The 18396-nt window shown below is 50.0% G+C and overlaps 4 protein-coding genes and 1 long non-coding RNA gene across 8 annotated transcripts in view; 2 read left to right on the forward strand and 3 right to left on the reverse strand.

Annotated features, from left to right (window-relative positions):
* Window positions 1-92, reverse strand: part of LOC114624185 (sororin-like) — a 6038-nt gene extending 5946 nt beyond the window's left edge. The window contains exon 1 of the mRNA XM_028771009.1: window positions 47-92. Within this exon, the coding sequence (XP_028626842.1) occupies window positions 47-92 (46 nt within the window). The remainder of the gene's footprint in view (window positions 1-46) is intronic.
* Window positions 93-288: 196 nt separating this feature from the next.
* Zfpl1 (zinc finger protein like 1) lies at window positions 289-4370 on the forward strand. Of its 2 annotated transcripts, XM_028771051.1 has the most exons (9): window positions 328-443; window positions 759-868; window positions 1144-1255; window positions 2423-2616; window positions 2729-2801; window positions 2873-3019; window positions 3259-3376; window positions 3823-3994; window positions 4308-4370. In XM_028771051.1, the coding sequence occupies exons 2-9, from the start codon at window positions 767-769 to the stop codon at window positions 4353-4355; spliced, it is 966 nt and encodes a 321-aa protein (XP_028626884.1). In that variant the 5' UTR covers window positions 328-443; window positions 759-766; the 3' UTR covers window positions 4356-4370. The 2 variants fall into 2 exon arrangements, with proteins under 2 accessions (XP_028626885.1, XP_028626884.1); XM_028771052.1 differs by lacking the exon at window positions 4308-4370 and having other exon boundaries at window positions 289-443; window positions 3823-4275.
* Window positions 4249-4991, reverse strand: Tmem262 (transmembrane protein 262). The gene is made up of 3 exons (XM_028771053.1): window positions 4713-4991; window positions 4510-4609; window positions 4249-4406 (listed from the first exon to the last, which is right to left on the reverse strand). The coding sequence occupies exons 1-3, from the start codon at window positions 4884-4886 to the stop codon at window positions 4330-4332; spliced, it is 351 nt and encodes a 116-aa protein (XP_028626886.1). The 5' UTR covers window positions 4887-4991; the 3' UTR covers window positions 4249-4329.
* Window positions 4992-7075: 2084 nt separating this feature from the next.
* Window positions 7076-8372, reverse strand: LOC114624201. The gene is made up of 2 exons (XR_003711900.1): window positions 8157-8372; window positions 7076-7261 (listed from the first exon to the last, which is right to left on the reverse strand). It is a non-coding gene; the product is annotated as an uncharacterized LOC114624201 (long non-coding RNA).
* On the forward strand, window positions 8140-18390 carry Vps51 (VPS51 subunit of GARP complex). Of its 3 annotated transcripts, XM_028771031.1 has the most exons (10): window positions 8177-8407; window positions 8915-9044; window positions 14585-14731; window positions 14808-15027; window positions 15136-15853; window positions 16212-16427; window positions 16620-16838; window positions 17181-17302; window positions 17385-17472; window positions 18005-18390. In XM_028771031.1, the coding sequence occupies exons 1-10, from the start codon at window positions 8180-8182 to the stop codon at window positions 18263-18265; spliced, it is 2349 nt and encodes a 782-aa protein (XP_028626864.1). In that variant the 5' UTR covers window positions 8177-8179; the 3' UTR covers window positions 18266-18390. The 3 variants fall into 3 exon arrangements, with proteins under 3 accessions (XP_028626863.1, XP_028626864.1, XP_028626865.1); XM_028771030.1 differs by having other exon boundaries at window positions 8140-8407; window positions 14808-15853; XM_028771032.1 differs by lacking the exon at window positions 8177-8407 and adding an exon at window positions 8459-8584 and having other exon boundaries at window positions 14808-15853.
* Window positions 18391-18396: the final 6 nt, after the last annotated feature.

An 18396-nucleotide genomic window follows, 5' to 3' on the forward strand; every position in this document is an offset into this window, starting at 1 on the left:
GCCCCAAACCACCCGGCCCCACTGCTCCCTCGCTCCCTTCGCTCACCAGACCGCTGGGGGGCCCCTCCGGATCGTGTCCGCCGCTCGGACATGTCTACGGTCGAGCTCAGGATCCGCCACGGTCGCCTACTAAGGCTCGCGCCAACTGGAAGTTTGTGTCTTCAAACGTTCAAATTACCCGCCTGGCTATCGAAAAAGAGGAAGTGACGCAAGGCAGAAGGCCGACCCGTGTAATAATCCTTTGAGGCTACAGGTTTTACGACCAGCGTAAAGTAAAGGCGTGTCCAGGCGGCGCTGTGGCGTCATCAGCGTGCGCCGCACCCGGAAGAGACGTGGCAGCGGAGGGATAATCAGGCCAGATCCAAACGGAGTTGGCGAGAGCAGTCTCCAGCCTTTGGCGTTTTCCATTACTGTACACACCCGTCCGGACCGGCATCGCTGAGGTTCGCTGACATCAGAACGTGGTCTGCTGGCTGGGGGCGGATCAAGAGGGGGTGGGGTCTTGGGGGCGGGGCTGGTGGTATTGGAGTTGTGGAGCGACTTGGCTAATGCTTGCTTGCGTCTTGATGGAATGAGGGATAGGTCTTTTGTGGTACGATCTGTACAGGGGACGTGGCCTTTCCTTTGCTGAGGCAGTATGCTGGAATTTCGTGTGGAACGGGATTGGGAGATTTAAAAGAAGAAACGAACTGCGTTGGCGAGAACAAAGTGGCAGCCATCAGAACCTGTCTTCCTGCTAATTGATTTCCTCTCCTTAGGATCGGTCATGGGACTTTGCAAGTGCCCCAAGAGGAAGGTGACGAACCTGTTCTGCTTCGAACACCGAGTTAACGTCTGCGAGCACTGCCTGGTAGCCAATCACGCCAAGGTGGGGCGTTTAGAGCAGTGTCTGAGTAGGGTGGGTGGGCAGACAAGATTGGGTACTTCCAAATCCATGCCCTGTGCTGTACTGTAAGCTCCACAGGGCAAGAACTTGGTGTATAATGCTCTCTGCTATGCCTTCAGTAGCTGCTCAATAAATGTTCATTGACTGAACACATGAAATGATGAGTCTGATGAGAGAAACAAGGCAGTTGGGCCTTGGAGTGGTATGCTCATCGTGGAGCCTGAGGCACCAGTTGTGACATCTCTCTCCCACTCCAGTGCATCGTGCAGTCCTACTTGCAGTGGCTACAAGATAGCGACTACAACCCCAATTGCCGCCTGTGCAACACACCTCTGGCCAGTCGGGAGACCACTCGTCTTGTCTGCTATGGTGAGGCCTGGGAAGGGGTCAGGGCAGCCCCAGGACCCAGCTTGGAGACTGGTTTGATAGTACCCTTCAAGCAGCAAGACAATGAGCCCCTGGAGCCTGGAGGGCAGAGCCTCAGATCCTAATTCTTTGCAAGCCTTTTCCTTCCTAGGCCTTGGAATCTTCCATAAAAGTTAAAGCCCCTTCTTGCTCTGCTGGTCTGGGAGGCTAGAGATGATATGAGCAGTGGCTGTGAGTGAGATCCGTTTTAGGGAACGTTGCTGACTCTAAGACTGAACAGAGAGGAAGCTGCCATTACATTAAGCTAATGTAATGAGTCAGGGGTCAGCATAATATAAAAGCCTCAGCTTAAGTTTTCCAAGGTGCTGGTCCAAAAGGGGTAGCTTCACCTGGATTTGTCCATGTGGAATTCCGTGTCCACTCATACACATGTGTACCTTGATGTATTTGTGGGTGAGCAGATGAGAGTGAGTGTGTATGAGCACAGGTCCCGTGGAGTTCATGACATGAAGGTGGGGGTTTGAGTATTAGAGGACATGAGTGTACAGATGTGCACATCTTACACTACTAGTGAATTGTACTAGTGTACATTGAGGGAATGGCTCTTGAGTTGGCTTGTGTATTTATAAGCACATGTGTATTTGTGCCTCCAGATATCTGCCTGTATCTGTGTCTGGGAAGCTTTCCTGAAAGTGTTCTTATATGTAGTCTTTTTTTTTTTTTTTTTTTAAGACTAGGATTTCATGGGGCTGACCTTAAAATCTTAATATTCCTGCGTTCACCTCACAAGTGCTAGAATTATAGGCACTGCCACCACACCCAGCCAAAGACTATTGTTGTGTAGTCATTAGCCCAAGGAACATGATGATTTTAGGCCAGGGAAGACTCTCAAAAGAGTAGAAGGTATTTTCTCCTTTCCCAGTCATACCAGTTTTCATGGGTTGGCCAAGTTGGTAGACTCTACCTTGATTTGGTTCAGGTGGCGTTAGCAAGAAGCCTTAGGGACCTGGAGTGAGAAGAAAAGGAATGGCCCTGGGCATCCACACATGTGTCCAAAATTCATTCCTGCAGTGAGCTGGGCCTCTGGGGTATGGGACTGCTGGGCTGAGGAAAAGAGCTCGAAGGCTTGCCTCTCTCATGTGTGTCCTTTCTTATTTCATGGGTCCTAAGATCTCTTTCACTGGGCTTGTATCAATGAACGTGCTGCCCAGCTACCACGAAACACAGCGCCTGCAGGCTACCAGTGCCCCAGCTGTAACGGCCCCATCTTCCCCCCAGCCAACCTCGCTGGCCCAGTGGCTTCAGCACTGAGAGAAAAGCTAGCCACAGTCAACTGGGCCCGGGCAGGACTGGGCCTCCCTCTGGTGAGAGTCTGTCTGTCTGTCTAACATCTGTTTGTGTTGGCTTCTCCTGAGGCAGATCAGATGGGTTAGCAGCAGGAGTGGGCAGGCTACTGACTGAGATTCCTTTCTACAGATTGATGAGGTGATAAGCCCAGAGCCCGAGTCCCTCAATTCCTCAGACTTCTCTGACTGGTCCAGCTTTAATGGTAAGTGGTGGCCACCATCTGCTGTCTGAACCTTGCCTCCCTGCTCCACTGAGAGTTCTCTCTTTCCACAGCCACCACTACCCCTGTGCAAGAGGAGAGAGACAGCACTCCGGCTGCTCCAGCTTTCTACAGTCAGGCTCCCCGCCCTCCTCCTTCCCCAAGCCGTTCCGAGCAGCACACGGTCATACACATGGGTAGTACTGAAGCCCTGACACACGGTGAGCTGGAGAATTTTCCCAGTCAAAGAATAGAAAACAGTGGGTGATTTGAGTGGAGTGAGCTCGGGGGCCCCATGTGGAATGGCTCTTCCACACTCCAAGTTCAGATACTGCCTCCCACAGTTCTTTAAGGTACCTCGTTAGGTTGGGGAGGGCCGGAGATCTTTCCTACCACCTCCACCCGTGCTGCAGCATCAGTTTGTCTGAGCATGTTGATGCTGGCATCTCTATCTCTACAGCCCCAAGGAAAGTATATGACACACGAGATGATAACCGGACAGCAGGCATTCATGGAGACTGTGATGATGATAAATACCGCCGGCGGCCTGCTCTGGGCTGGCTGGCCCAATTGCTCAGGTACACAGAGACACAAGGGTGGGATGTCAGAAAGGAGAGGCCCCACAATGGACAATTTGATGACAGTGGAACTTGTGGGGAACTCTGGGGACTAACAACACTCAGTACCAGGGCCACAGCGAGGCCCAGGCTTGACAGGCAGCTTTAGTGTGTTGTATCCTCCCCAGGGACTCTGCCATTTCCTCCTATAGGCGGTTTGGACTTGGGTTCCGAGGCCCCTTCCTGCTGTGATTCCACCTGATTTTTCTAAGTGCCCCTGATGTTTAACATATTCAGGCTTCCAGGATGATTTGTGTCCAACTAAAGCTTCATAATAACCCAATAGGGATGGCGAGTACAGCAGCACAGGTGACCAGTCCCAGTCTACAAAGGTAGTGACTAAGGCTTTTCTCTGTGCCAGGGCAGGGACCCAAGGCCTGACCTGACTTTTCTCTCATTCCTCTTAGAAGCCGGGCTGGGTCCCGGAAGCGGCCACTGACTCTGCTCCAGCGGGCAGGGCTGCTGCTCCTGTTGGGGCTGCTGGGCTTCCTGGCACTTCTCGCCCTTATGTCTCGACTCGGCCGGGCTGCAGCAGACAGTGATCCCAATCTGGACCCGCTCATGAACCCTCACATCCGTGTAGGTCCTTCCTGAGCCCTTGCTCGTGTTTGGGCCAGCTTAGGACCTGGAGTCCTAGGGAGAGAAGGTGGGAAGGCTTGAGGGCTTTTCTCTACTCCTCTCCCTCAGTCCTGAGACACTAAGATCCCCTGGCCAAGTCAGTTGGAGGCTGCGGCTATACGGCCAGCTGTGTAGCCCTTTTGATCAAATTGGTCTACACCGGCTTGCCTCTGGGTCTCCATCCTACTTCAACCCTCAAAGGAGCAGACAGGTGCAAATAAACAACAGACTTTATTAAGACATCTGAAGCAGCTTTTTCCATCTCCCTTCTTAGTCCTGTCCCCAGTCCCCAGGCCTCAGTGTCGCTCCTCTCGGTAATTGATGGCCAGAAACTCCAGGGACAGGCGGTTGAAGAACATGGCTCCATTGAGGACTGGGTAGAGGAGAGAGCCCATCAACTCAACATTTTTGTCCCCTCCTTGCCATGTCTCAGGGTTTCAAAACTCCCCCTCCTTGTAGCACACCTCCCCACTCACTCAGGATGGTCAAAGCAAAGCATCTAAGAAACTTGTCACCGGTCATCTCTGCGTAGAGTGACCCCATAGCAGCCCAGCCGATGCTGATCACCTGGGAGAACTGGGAGACCAATCCAATGGGAGAGTGGCCCCTGACATAACAAACACTCCCATCAGCCCTTCAATTTTTCCCCGCCAGCCCTTGAGCCCCACCCCAGACCTACTATCAGTACAACCGTGTAATGGAAGCTCATGCGGTCGTAGTGGTGGATGACACAGAAGTTGTGAACATCGCTAGCAAAGACACCCAAGTGGATGAAGAGGAGTATGAGTGCAGCTACAGTGAGCATCAGGCCTGGAGGGAAGCATAGCACAGCTATGCGGTCCCGCCACCGCATCCTGGTTACAACCTGCTCTCAAGTCAGACCCAGGAACTGGAGCAAGCAGTCACTGTCCAGGGCCAGCAAAATCCTGCCATGCTAGGGTGTTCTGTCGGAAACAGCAGTGTATTCCAGAGTGAGGAAGGAATTGGAGAGGGCAAGGTTCTAGAATGTAGCCTGATTCCAACAAATAGAATGTGTCTGGGTATTGAGGATGTTCCATTGTGGAGGGGTGGGCTAAAGGTGCTGAGTTGCAAGAGCTTATGGTGTAAGGAAGGGACAGCATCCTATCCTCTGCACTTTGTTGGCAGCTCAGTATTTCCTCAGGGGACATTGTAGAAGGAACAGGCCAGACTCAGAAAGGTAGAGGGGCATGTCCCAGCTCCACAAGCAAGGTTTAGGCAGATGATTAGGGCCTAGATGAATAGCTGAAGGTTTCCAAGCAAAGAAAGGCTTTGGCCACATCCTAGGCTCAAGTTAGAGTTAACTCGGCTTGTTACCACAAACTTCAATGAGCAGAGACAGGAAATGAATCTAAATTGCCCTTTTCTTTGGATGATATTTTGGGATGACTACAGATTAATTCCCCCAAACCCAGCAAATTTGCCTTTCCCTCTTAGTTTTGGCCACCAGATTTCATAGGAAATCAGAAACAGCAAAGTACAGTCTTCCCTCTGATCGGGTAGTCAGCCTTGTCTAAGTTCTGTGGTGTTGGTGCTTCTTGTCACCTGGATCCTGTACTTTTCCTTCCTTGTCTCTCTGCAGTGCTGGTTTGTATTCTCCCAAGGCTTATGTATTTTTATAGCATGAAAGATAAACAGGGTTTTAAATGATGATCACATTTAATTAGTTCTAATTAACCCAGGGTTGGTTTTGTTTGAGACAAGGACTCACTAGGCAGCCCTGGTTACCCCAGAACTCATTTTTTTTAGACCAGGCTGGCCTCGAACTCACAGAGATTTACCTGCCTGGATCAAAGGATTGTGCTACCATGCCCAGCCTCATTTATTTTAGTGTGGATGAAGTGAGTGTTCGCAGTGCTACAGTGCATATGTGACAGTCAGAAGACAGCTTTCAGGAACCCACTCGTGACTATGGAGCCATCTCTCCATCCCCTTTGTTGTTTATTCAGCTTTCGGTCTCCCAAAAAGTACCCATGATGCTGGAGACCAAAGCGCAAGAGCAGTACACATCCTTCAGCAGCCCAGGCTGCTTCAAACTTATAAGGATGACCTTGACCTGATCATCTGCCCCACAATGTTCTAGGCAGGTGCACATCACCATGCCTGGTTTGTCTTTTTTCTTTTAAAAATTTTTTATTTTATTTTTCCTGTATGAGTATTTTGCCTGCATGCACATGTATTCCTGCTCCCCATGGAGGCCAAAAAGCCAGTGTATCCCCTGGATGTTAGACAGTTGTGAGCTTGGGAACTGAACCTGGGTCATCAGGAAGAGCAGCAAGTGCTTTTAACTGTGAAACCATCTCTCCAGCTCAAATTCACTTTCTTAAAGCTTTGTGGGATGAAATCCTCATATGTACAGTTTCTAAATAGCTCACTGAATAAGAAGTCAAGAAATTTTTTTGGTCCAAGACCAAGTGAATAAATGCTTTAGGTTTTATGAGCCACTTAGTCTGTGACAAAAGCAGTGATAAGTGATAGGTCAAGAAGTGGTCTCTGGGCATGGTAGCACAAACCTTTAGTCCAGCACTAAGGAGGCAGAGGCGGTTAGATCTCTGAGTTCAAGGCCAGTCTGGTCTACAATAGTTTCAGGTCAACCAAAGTTACACAGTGAGACCCTGTCTGAAAGAGGAAGAAACAGAAAAGAAAGATAGAAAGGAGTTTGAGCTGGGCGATGGTGCCGCACGCCTTTAATCCCAGCACTTGGGAGGCAGAGGGAGGCGGATTTCTGAGTTCGAGGCCAGCCTGGTCTACAGCGTGAGTTCCAGGACAGACAGGACTATACAGAGAAACCCTGTCTCAAAAAAACAAAAACAAAAAAAAGAAAAGAAAAAAAGAAAGAAAAAGAAAAGAGTTTGAGTTGGAAAGATAGCTCATGGGCTCATGGTGAAGGATGTGTACTGCTCTTCCACTTTGGTCCCCAGCATCATGGTAGGCAACTACAGCTCTGAGGTATCCAACACTTTTCTAGCCCCTGGCCTCTGCACACACAAATACACTTAATTAAAAATAATAAATACTGGGGGCTGGACAGATGGCAAGTTAATTTTAATACTATTCAGAACGGTTTTTAGTTGGGCAGTAGAGCTGGTGACAGTGGTATCACACTCCTTTAGTCCCAACACGCGGGAGGCAGAGACAGGCAGATGTCCGCACTAGGTTGGTCTACAGGGCCAGTTCCAGGACAGTCAGGGCTAAGCAGAGAAACCCTGTCTTGAAAAAAATAATAAAAATTATTCCATTTAGATTTTTTTTTAAATCCTGGTTTTCAGATAAAAACAGATGATAGTGTTTGGTCTGCTGAAACTCCTGGCAGCCCAGCATCCTACCAGCCTATCCTCGGTAACGTTTACATCATTAGTAAAGTCTCATTTTCTTCTATTTAACTCAGCATATACCAATCTGATCTCATTCACTCCTCTCCTAAGAGCTTCGTCTCTATGTCTACATCTTTATTTTTGTTTTTGGTTTTTTTGGTTTTTTTTTTTTGAGACAGGGTTTCTCTGTGTAGCCCTGGCTGTCCTGGAACTCACTCTGTAGACAAGGCTGGCCTCGAACTCAGAAATCCGCCTGCCTCTGCCTCCCAAGTGCTGGGATTAAAGGCGTGCGCCACCACCGCCCGGTCTATGTCTACATCTTTAAAACTTACAAATTATCTACGATCCCAACTGCTCACGTATCACTTTCCAGAAATTTCTTAAGACTAACAGGATCTGTTCTCTAAGTAGAATAGAGTTTCTCATATTAAATGACCCCTTGGAGACAGGACCTTGGGAAACACTGCGTTAAAGCCATATTGTAGGCTACTGAATGGACATTTGAACCTTGCAGACCCCCTGTGACGCATATTCAATCTTCCGCCAGTCTCTTTCCTGTGCGGATGCAGGATTGGGATGCCACGGATTTGCCCATGTAGCACAGCAAAATCACAGATGCTTAATGAGCCGGAAGCTCAACGAAACCTCTGCGCTCCAGAAGAACGAGCGCAAGACGGAACTTTAGTCTCACATATCCTACAGCTGCAGAGGAACGTTTCACTTGAAGGACCGCCTGGTCTCAACAAGTTTATGGTCCCCGGAAGCGCTTTCCTTCCCCTCCCTTGCCTCACCCCCTTGTGTTGAGGTTGGAGCTATGGCGGCCGCGGCATCTGTGGGTCCTGGCCTAGGGTCCGGGCCTGGGGACTCCCCAGAAGGTTCCGAGGCGGACGCTCCAGAGCGTCGGCGGAAGGCTCACGGGATGCTGAAGCTTTACTACGGCCTTTCGGAGGGGGAGGCGACGGGGCACACCGCAGGGCCTGACCCTCTAGACCCAACAGATCTCAATGGGGCGCACTTCGACCCGGAAGTTTATCTGGACAAGGTGTGTGTGTGTGTGTGCGTGTGTGTGTGCGTGTGTGTGTGCGTGTGCGTGTGCGTGTGTGTGTGTGAAGTGGGGCGGGTCCAGACCCCAAATATAGTGGACCCTAGATCATACTCCCGATTTAGTTGATATGGTGATGGGAGCGAGAGTTCATAAGAGAAGGACAGCCCTTACTTGGTAATAGAGGCAGATCTGGAGGATAAGGAAGCCTGAGCCAGTTAGGGTTGACTTGAGGTGATATTGGGTCTGAGTTCTGGATGCTGTTTTGATAGACCAGGGGTAGTGGGCGTGGCTATGTTCTGACAGGCGCTAGGCTGGGCCTAGGTTAAACTGAGCCAGAAGACTTTGAAAGCTGACAAATCCCGAATTGGGATTTGTGAAGTATGCCACTTAATGGTTCCATATATGGAATTCCTGATAAGGGTGGAATTAGGGTTGTCTAACCTAAATCAAGGCAGGGGGACATGAGTGAGCACTAACGCTGAATGTTACTACCTCCTTCTCTAGCTGCGTAGAGAGTGTCCTCTGGCCCAGCTGATGGACAGTGAGACGGACATGGTGCGGCAGATCCGGGCTCTAGACAGCGACATGCAGACCCTGGTCTATGAGAACTACAACAAGTTCATCTCAGCTACAGGTGATCCCACTGGGACACACTCCTCACAGGCTTACACCCCATCCCCACCCCGTGCTGAGGAAAACAGGGATTAGAGGAAAGAGACCCAGATTACAATTGAGTCCCAACCTTAATCCACTGCCTTGAAGTGATGACTCCTGTGGGAGGGTTGTCCTAAGGACTAGAGCTGGGAAGAGACTGGAATGAAATGAGTTTCTCTGCAGCACTTAGGAAGCACCAAGACGTTTCAGTAAGCTTTAGCTTTGGTTTTGTGCACATGCATGTGTGGGGGCCACATCATCTGTGTGGGGGTCAGAAGACACCTTTCAGGAGTCTGTACTCTCCTTCCACCATGAGGGTCCCAGGGATTGAACTCAGGTTATCAGGCTTGATGACAGACACATTTACCTGCTGCTAAGCCATCTCACAGTCAATTAAAAATTTTTAAAAATGCCTATTAGTGGTAACTTTTGTTTCTGGTCAGTCTGCCTTGAGAGCAGACTTGTCACTCCCTTCCTTTCTGTCTGCATCCTCATTTTCCAAGATTTAGTAATAGCAGTTGTTAGGGTCCAGGAGTCTCCCCACAAAACCAAATGAACACCAATCTCATTCGGATAGGGGTGGTTATTGGATGCACACTCCAAGACTGATTGATTAGGGCAACAGCCCACAGATTTGGGAGCTGAAAGCTGTATACTTGTACACTGCCCAGGGTCAGCTTATATAAGGAAAAACACAACAAGCTCATAAACAGATTCAAGGTGGGCTGCGGGGTGCTCTGCCTTTTTCCAAGTTTGTTAGTGGTTTAGACATAATGGTCAGACTAACCCCTTTTCTAGCTTGGCTCTGAGTGAAAGCCATAGCTGGGGTATCTAGCTTGGCTTTGCTTGAAGGCCACAGCTGGAGGATTTCCAAGAAGAGTAATAAACCTCATAATTCGATATATAGTCAGCCTGACCTCAGTCTGAGCTAAACTCTTACTGTGTCTACTTCTTTTTATGTCAGCAATATGGGATGGCTGGCAGGCCAGAAGCAAAATGGCTATAGTTATGCCAAGGAACAGGGCAGGGAAGCAGGCTGCAATGGCAGCAGCATTTAATTATGTGTGTGGGGGGATATGGACATGTGAAGGCAGATGTCCATGGATCCTCTGGAGCTGGAGCTAGAGTCCGTTATGAGCCTACAAACATGGATGCTGGGTATTAAATTCAGGTCTTCTACAAGAGCAGTATGCACTCTCAGCTGTTGAGCTCTCTCCAGCCGTGCTACTAGATAGTTCAGCTCTCCTCACACTGCCGTCTGTCTGCCTTTCAGGAGGTGCACATGATGTTTGTATAGTAACATTAAACCTCGTGTCCAGGAGGCAGACCACATCTGGGGTTGTGTTCTCACAGGGCATACTGGTCTGCCAGTACCACAGTGCAGCTATGGTAACACATCCTCGCTGTTCTTTGATTCATTTAAGCCCGATTCAGTGAGTAAGTGCTCATCTGTTAATGCTACCTTCAAGATGAAAAGAGACAGTGATTTCTGTGTAGAGGAATTTTCCATAGGAATTTCGCCAGTATTACACTTTCTCATTTGTTGGAATATGTATAGTGTTTGACATCTATTTGTTAATTAATAGAGATGGCTTGAATTTTTTGAACTTTTTTCTAAGGAAGGAGAAAATCATAAAGTGAATGTTAAGAGAGTTGAGATTGCTAATCTGCAAACACTACAGAGTTTTACATTTACTCAAGAAATATGCTGGCACTGGCTACAGACACCTGTATCCCAGCTCTTCAGAGGCTGAGCAAGGAAGGTTGTCATGAGTTTGAGGCCAGCATGGTCTACATAGTGAATTCTGAGTCAGCCAGGGATACATACTGAGACCCTGTCTCAAACAAACAAACAAACAAACAAGTGTAGCAGCACACATCTGAAACCCCAGTCTGTGAGGTGGAACAGGTGTGTCCCTGGGCTTCCTGGATGACCAGCCAGCTGAAGTGAAGTGGCATGATCCAGGTCATTGAGAAACCCTGTCTGTAAAAAGAAAGCTGGGGAAGGCTGGGGAGATGGTGCAGTAGTTTGCTTTATCAAAGGACTGCATTTCAGATCCTAGGCAGCTCACAGATGCCTGTACCTCTGACTTACAGGGATTCATCTCTCTGTCTGGCCTCTGTGGCCACTTGCACACATACCTGCACACAGACACACACAAAAGAGGAAGACATCTGTCATCGGCCTCTGACTTGCATGTGTGTATGTGTGGTGAGGACATCCCACGCATGTGCACAGATCCATATGCTCTGCATGCCTATGTGTATGTGCTCACAGGTATACACACACAAAATTAAAAAAACCAAAAAACTGAAAACATGTCCACACAGAACTTCATACACAATTTTTGTAGCCAAAAAGTAGAAACGATCCAAATAGGTGTCAGCTGTGTAAATGGATAAATAAGTGACATGACTCAGCAACAGTGTTAGTCAGCCCTAAAAAGTGAGACAGACTGAGTTCAGAAAAGTGGTCAGACAAGACTGAGTGTGGTGGCGCATGCCTGTAATCCTAGCACTCGGGAAACAGAGGCAGGTGGAGTTTTGAGCCAGTCAGAGCTACATAGTGAGATGCTATTTCAAAAAGGAAAAAGGTCAGAGGAGAAAATAAATGTGTTGAATTGATTTTTCTTCTCTCTTTTTCCTTCCCTTTCTCCCTTTTTTTTTTTCCCCTTTTTTTTTTTTTTTTTTGAGACAGGGTTTCTCCTGGAACTCACTTTGTAGACCAGGCTGGCCTCAAGTCTCTGCCCACTTAGTACTGGGATTAAAGGCGTGTCTACCACTGCACTGCCTGCGCCTTTTTTTTTTTTCTTTTGTGTTTTACCTAAGTATATGTCTGTGTGAGAGTGTCAAATCCTGGAGTTACAGACAGTCATGAAATGCTATGTGGTGCTGGGAATTGAACCTGGGTTCTCTGGAAGACCAGTCAATGCTCCTAACCACTGAGCCATCTCTCCAGCCTTGAAGTCTGCTTTTTTAAAAAGTAGTGAGTTAACATACAAAGGGATGTGTTTCATTATGATATTTTCTTTTTAAGGGGCATGGCTGGGGAGCCAAATTTTGAAACAGGGTTTCTCTGTGTAGCCTGCTGTCTTGGAACTCACTCTGTAGACCAGGTTGGCCTCAAACTCAGAGATCTGCCTGCTTCTTCCTCCTTGGTGCTCCGAGATTAAAGGCATGCACCTCTGCTGCCACCACAACCAACACGTGGCTGTGTTATTTTTTGAGACAGTACCATACTATGTAGTCCTGACTGGCCTGGGGCTTTACCTGGGAGCAGTGTTTATGAATAACTTGTCAAGCTGACACTGTCGCGCTGCACTGTCTCAGGACAGCCCCTCTCCCAGCTCCGCTGCTCACACGTAACTTACATCTGGCATTTCTATTTTATAATAGCCATCCTTGTTGTCGAACCACAAACCCAATAAGAATGGTGAGGACTAAGGCTGTGGCACGGAAGTAGCATTAACCTAGCATTAGAGAAGCCCTGGGTTCAAGCTCTGTGTGTGGGAAGGGGGCAGCAGGAATGTTTTGTTTCATGTGTTGTGTGGATGATGTAAAGAGTTCCCTTCACTATTGATAACCAACTTCTTTGTGGAAAAAAATTAAAATCTCATTGTTTTGCAAATGTTAGGTCTGTAGGTTTTTTATTTTATTCTTTGTTTTTGCTATTTAAAAAAATACTGTGGGTGCACTGCATGAATGCGTGCATCTGTCTGTCAGTGCAGTGTCTATGTACCACAGGCATGTAGTACCAGCAGAGGCCAGAAGAGGGCATCTGATACTCTGGATCTGGAGTTATAGATGGTTGTGAGTCACCATGTGGAGGTTAACCAGATCTTCTGTCTCGAAAAACCAAAAAAGAAAAGAAAGAAAACCAGATCGTTTGCAAGAGCCACAGGCTCTCTTAACTGCTGAACCGTCTCTCCAGTCCCATGTTCTCCATGTTTTTGAAGTCAAAAATAGGAGTTAAAGCCAGGCATAGTGGCGCACGCCTTTAATCCCAGCACTTGGGAGGCAGAGGCAGAAGAACTTCTGTGAGTTCAAGGCTGGTTTGGTCTACAGAGTAAGTTCCAGGTCAGAACTACATAATAAGACCCTGTCTCAAAAACAAAAAAAGAAAAGGTAAACTCAGTTGGTGATGCTTGAATATAATTCCAGTGCTTGCTTGAGGCAAACACAAGCATATCACAGTTAACTTGGAGACTTTCTGGGTCTAAATAGCAAGTTGCAGGTCATCCAGGGCTAAACTGGGACACCATGTCTCAAAAAGCCAGAATAAAATAAATGTTCAACTTGAGTTAGGATTGTGGTGGGATTATAGAATGGGGCAGGGCTTGAGGCTGAGGGGTAGCCAGGTGATGGCCAAGAGATGTGGACCAGAGGCAAGAATAGGTGGGATCGATGCCCTAGGTGACCAGTCAAGAACGGCCAGAGGCTCACTCACGTTGATGTACAGGCAGTGAGTGATAGTTAGGAGGCAGGCGGAGACCAGTGGGCGTGACGTAGTAGGGTTGGCTGTAGAAGGGTGGGGCATGGTCTTCTAAAGTGGGATTTGCAGAGACAAGACATAGAGACAGAAGCATTAAGGGGCCAGGCCCTGAGACATTTGAAAGGACAAACAGCCTTCTTACACAGGTTCAGTCTGGCTGAAGGGGGGGGACTTTACAGAAGATGCAGCATGTTCTAGAAGTCCACTGACAATCTGGGCCATTTTGGAAGGAGGTCTGAGTTTATTGTCTGACCCGCTGTGTGCAGAGGGTGTCCCAGAAGTGAACGCTCAGCTGGTCCCTGCCTTTGCAGAGCTTATGTTCTAATGAATCAAAAGGAGTTCTGGCCAGTGCAAAGTGTTTCTGGCTGTTGTTGGGATCTGGATACTGTTTGAGGGAGAGGCTGGTACCTGAAGTCTGTTCCTGGATTCACTTCTAAGGGTTCTCAAAGAGTAGCTCTGAGCGCATCCTCCTGAGAGAGTGAGGACAGAGAGGAAAGTGAAGTGAGTTAACTCTCCATGTGGCTGAGCTGCTGTGGGTGAGAGCTGGGCTTCCACATTTGAGTTCTAGTCAGTGACCCAGGAATATATATGAGAGGACAAAAGCAGGGAGCCCAGAGGGACATGCTGCAACCTCTGTCAGGCTGAGGGCCTGGAGCTCTGATGCACATACAGGCTCAGGTCTGCTGGGTACTGATGGTGCCAGGGACCAGTGCACTTCCAAAACAAAATGAACTGGAAAGGAAAAATGGAGAGCAAATTTGGACAAAATGAAGTCAGTCAGGACAGCGAGTAAGTACTTTTTAAAAACAAAACATTTTCCCTCCAATTTTAAGTAGTCTCACCCTCTTCCGTCCACACCAGGGACAGACATGGTAAGCAGGGCCGATGCACCAACATAATAACCTTCTTGCCCGTACATGCTGATGCCGAGGCCCAGTCCATTTCAGTCAAATCACTGGGATCAGCGAGCACTGCACCTCCCTGCCATAGTAATTTCCATTTCCCTCTCTCGGCTCTTGCCCTTCTAGACACCATTCGAAAGATGAAGAATGACTTCCGGAAGATGGAAGACGAGATGGACCGGCTGGCCACCAACATGGCAGTAATCACCAACTTCAGCGCACGTATCAGTGCCACGCTACAAGACCGACACGAGCGGATCACCAAGCTAGCAGGTGGGCTCTATACCAGCCAGGCCCTGCAGCCAACCACCCTGAGCTCTGTAGCTCACATGCCCTTCCTGTCCCCTAGGGGTACATGCACTACTGCGGAAGCTACAGTTCCTTTTTGAGTTGCCTTCGCGCCTCACCAAGTGTGTGGAGTTGGGTGCCTATGGGCAGGCTGTGCGCTACCAGGGTCGTGCCAGGGCCGTGTTGCAGCAGTACCAGCACCTGCCCTCCTTCCGCGCCATCCAGGATGACTGCCAGGTCATCACAGCACGTTTGGCCCAGCAGCTGCGGCAGCGCTTCAGGTGTGGTTTCCGGGCCTGGTCATTGTTCTCCAATCACATCGAGTGCCCCCCACATTTTTTCTCCCCCACAGCCCAGAAGCTGTCCTCACTGCATCTCTGTCACCACAGGGAAGGCTCCTCAGGTGCTCCAGAGCAGGCCGAGTGCGTTGAGCTGCTGCTGGCCCTAGGCGAGCCCGCTGAGGAGCTGTGTGAGGAGTTTCTGGCGCATGCTCGGGGACGGCTTGAAGAAGAACTCAGCAGCCTGGAGTCCGAGCTGGGGCCCTCTCCTCCAGCGCCTGATGTGTTAGAGTTCACCGACCGTGGTGGCAATGGTTTTGTGGGTGGTCTCTGCCAGGTGGCAGCAGCCTACCAAGAATTGTTTGCTGCTCAGGGCCCGGCTGGTGCAGAGAAGCTGGCAGCCTTTGCGCAGGAGTTGGGCGGCCGCTATTTTGCACTGGTTGAGCGGCGGCTGGCACAAGAGCAGGGTGGTAGTGACAACTCACTGCTGGTGCGGGCACTAGATCGCTTCCACCGCCGCCTGCGAGCACCTGGGGCCCTGCTGGCTGCTGCTAGGCTTTCAGAGTCGGCCACAGAGATTGTGGAGCGAGTGGCCCGGGAACGCCTGAGCCACCATCTGCAGGGTCTGAAAGCTGCCTTCCTGAGCTGCCTGACCGATGTTCGCCAGGCCCTGGCAGCACCTCGCCTAGCTGGGAAGGAGGGCCCCAGCCTGGCTGAGTTGCTGGCCAATGTGGCCAGCTCCATCCTCAGCCACATTAAGGCCTCACTGGCCTCTGTGCATCTCTTCACTGCCAAGGAGGTGTCCTTCTCCAATAAGCCCTACTTCAGGGTATGTCTGTCCTTGGGCTTTGCTTAGTTTTGCTAACTGGCCCCCAGCACCCTTTTACTAGTGTTTGGGGAACATCACCAGACCCACACAGTACTGTCCCAAGTACTCTGCATGTGGAATTACATTCTCAAGAGGCAGTCTGGAGGAGAAGATGCTATGTCGCCGGGCTAAAGATAGAAGGGTAGCAGGGACCTCACTGCTGCCAGCCTTACCCACAGCTAGGCGGGGAAGCAGGGTGGGGCTAGCCTTTAGAGTGGGGTTAAGGCAAAGAGCAAGGACCAGCCCTGTGCTCTGAGTTGGCTGAACCTCTCCAGCGTAGGAGGAGGGATTGGGAGTGGATCTTGGCTTCCCTTCACAGGGCGAGTTCTGCAGCCAGGGAGTCCGTGAGGGCCTCATCGTGGGTTTCATCCGCTCCATGTGCCAGACAGCCCAGAGCTTCTGTGACAGCCCTGGAGAAAAGGGAGGTGCCACGCCCCCTGCCCTGCTCCTGCTGCTCTCTCGCCTCTGCCTGGATTATGAGACAGCCACCATCTCCTACATCCTCACACTCACTGATGAACAGTTTCTGGTGCAGGTGAAGTGGCTCGGGAGAGGGGAAAGGGCACGAATGCTGGCAACACAGCAGGTCGAGTCTCTCCTGTTGCCAGAACAAGACTGGCGGTCTGCACCCATCTCAGCCTCCGCTTCCCAAGATTTGTTCACCTCCTCATTGGTGGTGATCTGTCTCTAGTACCTCCAACCTTTGTCCTCTGCTTTCCTGGCTTAGGATCAGTCTCCCGTTACACCTGTGAGTACACTGTGTGCAGAGGCCAGAGAGACAGCGCGGCGGCTGCTAACTCACTATGTGAAGGTGCAAGGCCTGGTCATATCGCAGATGCTACGCAAGAGTGTGGAGACACGGGACTGGCTCAGTACTCTGGAGCCCCGGAACGTGCGAGCTGTCATGAAGCGTGTGGTGGAGGACACGACAGCTATTGATGTACAGGTGCTGCCACAGGCTAGCTGGTGGAACCCTAATACATGCTGGGTTCCTAGGTAACGGCTCTCCAAAACCCAAGACAAAAGGGGTCTAGCTGTACCCATGTTGTGCCACTAGAACCCCCATTTCTATGGGTATGTGCAGGCCCAATGTCACCCAAATTCACCCAAAAAGCTGAAACAAGGATGAGCTGAAAATTTGAGTTTCAGGCTATGCTTTGCTCTGCCTTTGTTCTACTCCCCTGATTGTCTAAGTGGTGACCATACCTATGGTTCTTCAACAAGCAGGTAAGGGAAGTTCTGTCAGTAACGCATGCTCTGGCTTTGCAGTACCTCTTTTCTCCACCAGGTGGGGCTCCTGTATGAAGAGGGTGTCCGCAAGGCCCAGAGCAGTGACTCCAGCAAAAGGACCTTCTCTGTATACAGCAGCTCCCGGCAGCAGGGCCGCTATGCACCTAGCTACACACCCAGGTCCGACTAAGAGGGAGCCTCCTTGAGATAGAAGAAGGAGGGTGGGCAAAGTGGTCTCTGACTCCTTCCTTCCCCCTTCCAGTGCTCCGATGGACACAAACCTCTTGAGCAATATTCAGAAGCTGTTCTCTGAACGAATCGATGTGTTCAGCCCTGTGGAATTCAATAAGGTCTGAAGTACCTTCTCATCTAGATCTCAGGGGGAAGGTTGGCTCCCATATCAATCCAGGGAGTCCTAGGACCCCATCTGAGCTTAACTAGTGGTCACTCTATCTAGTCTGTCTCTAGGTGATCCAGAGCAAAGCCACCTTGTCCGTCTGGATCTCATTTCAAGGCTTCTCTGCTCTCACTCTATTCTCCAAAATAGTCTTGAATCTTCAGGGAGTCTTCAGGGGTTCCCAATCAAATCTTGATCTCTGCCCCACCGAAGCCCAAGCTCAGCGACCTCTTTCCTCCATTTCTACTTTGTAGGCAGTGGCGACTCTTGCCCGTCATATTCATGCTGCCCATCTCTGATCTGACCACTGGGACTTATCTGCCCCTTTCCTTCATGGTGGCAACATGAAGGAGGATTGTTCTCTCCTTACCTGAGCCGTAGAAATTTCTGTCTTTATCTCCCTTGCCTCTGATCAGAATTTGGATGTATGCTCCTCCCCAAAAGCCTGCAGTCACTGAGCTGTATCCATATGTGTCCATCTGCAGGTGTCGGTGCTGACTGGCATCATTAAGATCAGCTTGAAGACATTACTGGAGTGTGTGCGTCTACGCACGTTTGGGCGATTCGGGCTGCAGCAGGTGCAGGTGGACTGCCACTTCCTGCAGCTCTACTTGTGGCGCTTTGTGGCAGACGAGGAGCTAGTGCACCTGCTGCTGGACGAAGTAGTAGCCTCAGCTGCCCTGCGCTGTCCCGACCCAGTGCCCATGGAACCCAGTGTTGTCGAGGTCATCTGCGAGCGCGGCTAGAACCCGCCGATGAGTCTCGTAGCAGCCCTCTCGCCCTGTCCTCCCTGTGCCCTGTTCTCACCCTGGAGTCCCTTCCCCGCTGGCGGGTTTATGGATCCTTGTAATAAACTTATGTTTATGTCCTCCTCCTT

Source organism: Grammomys surdaster, unplaced genomic scaffold, assembly GCF_004785775.1.
Source record: "Grammomys surdaster isolate TR1022 unplaced genomic scaffold, NIH_TR_1.0 205, whole genome shotgun sequence".
Taxonomy (NCBI): domain Eukaryota; kingdom Metazoa; phylum Chordata; class Mammalia; order Rodentia; family Muridae; genus Grammomys; species Grammomys surdaster.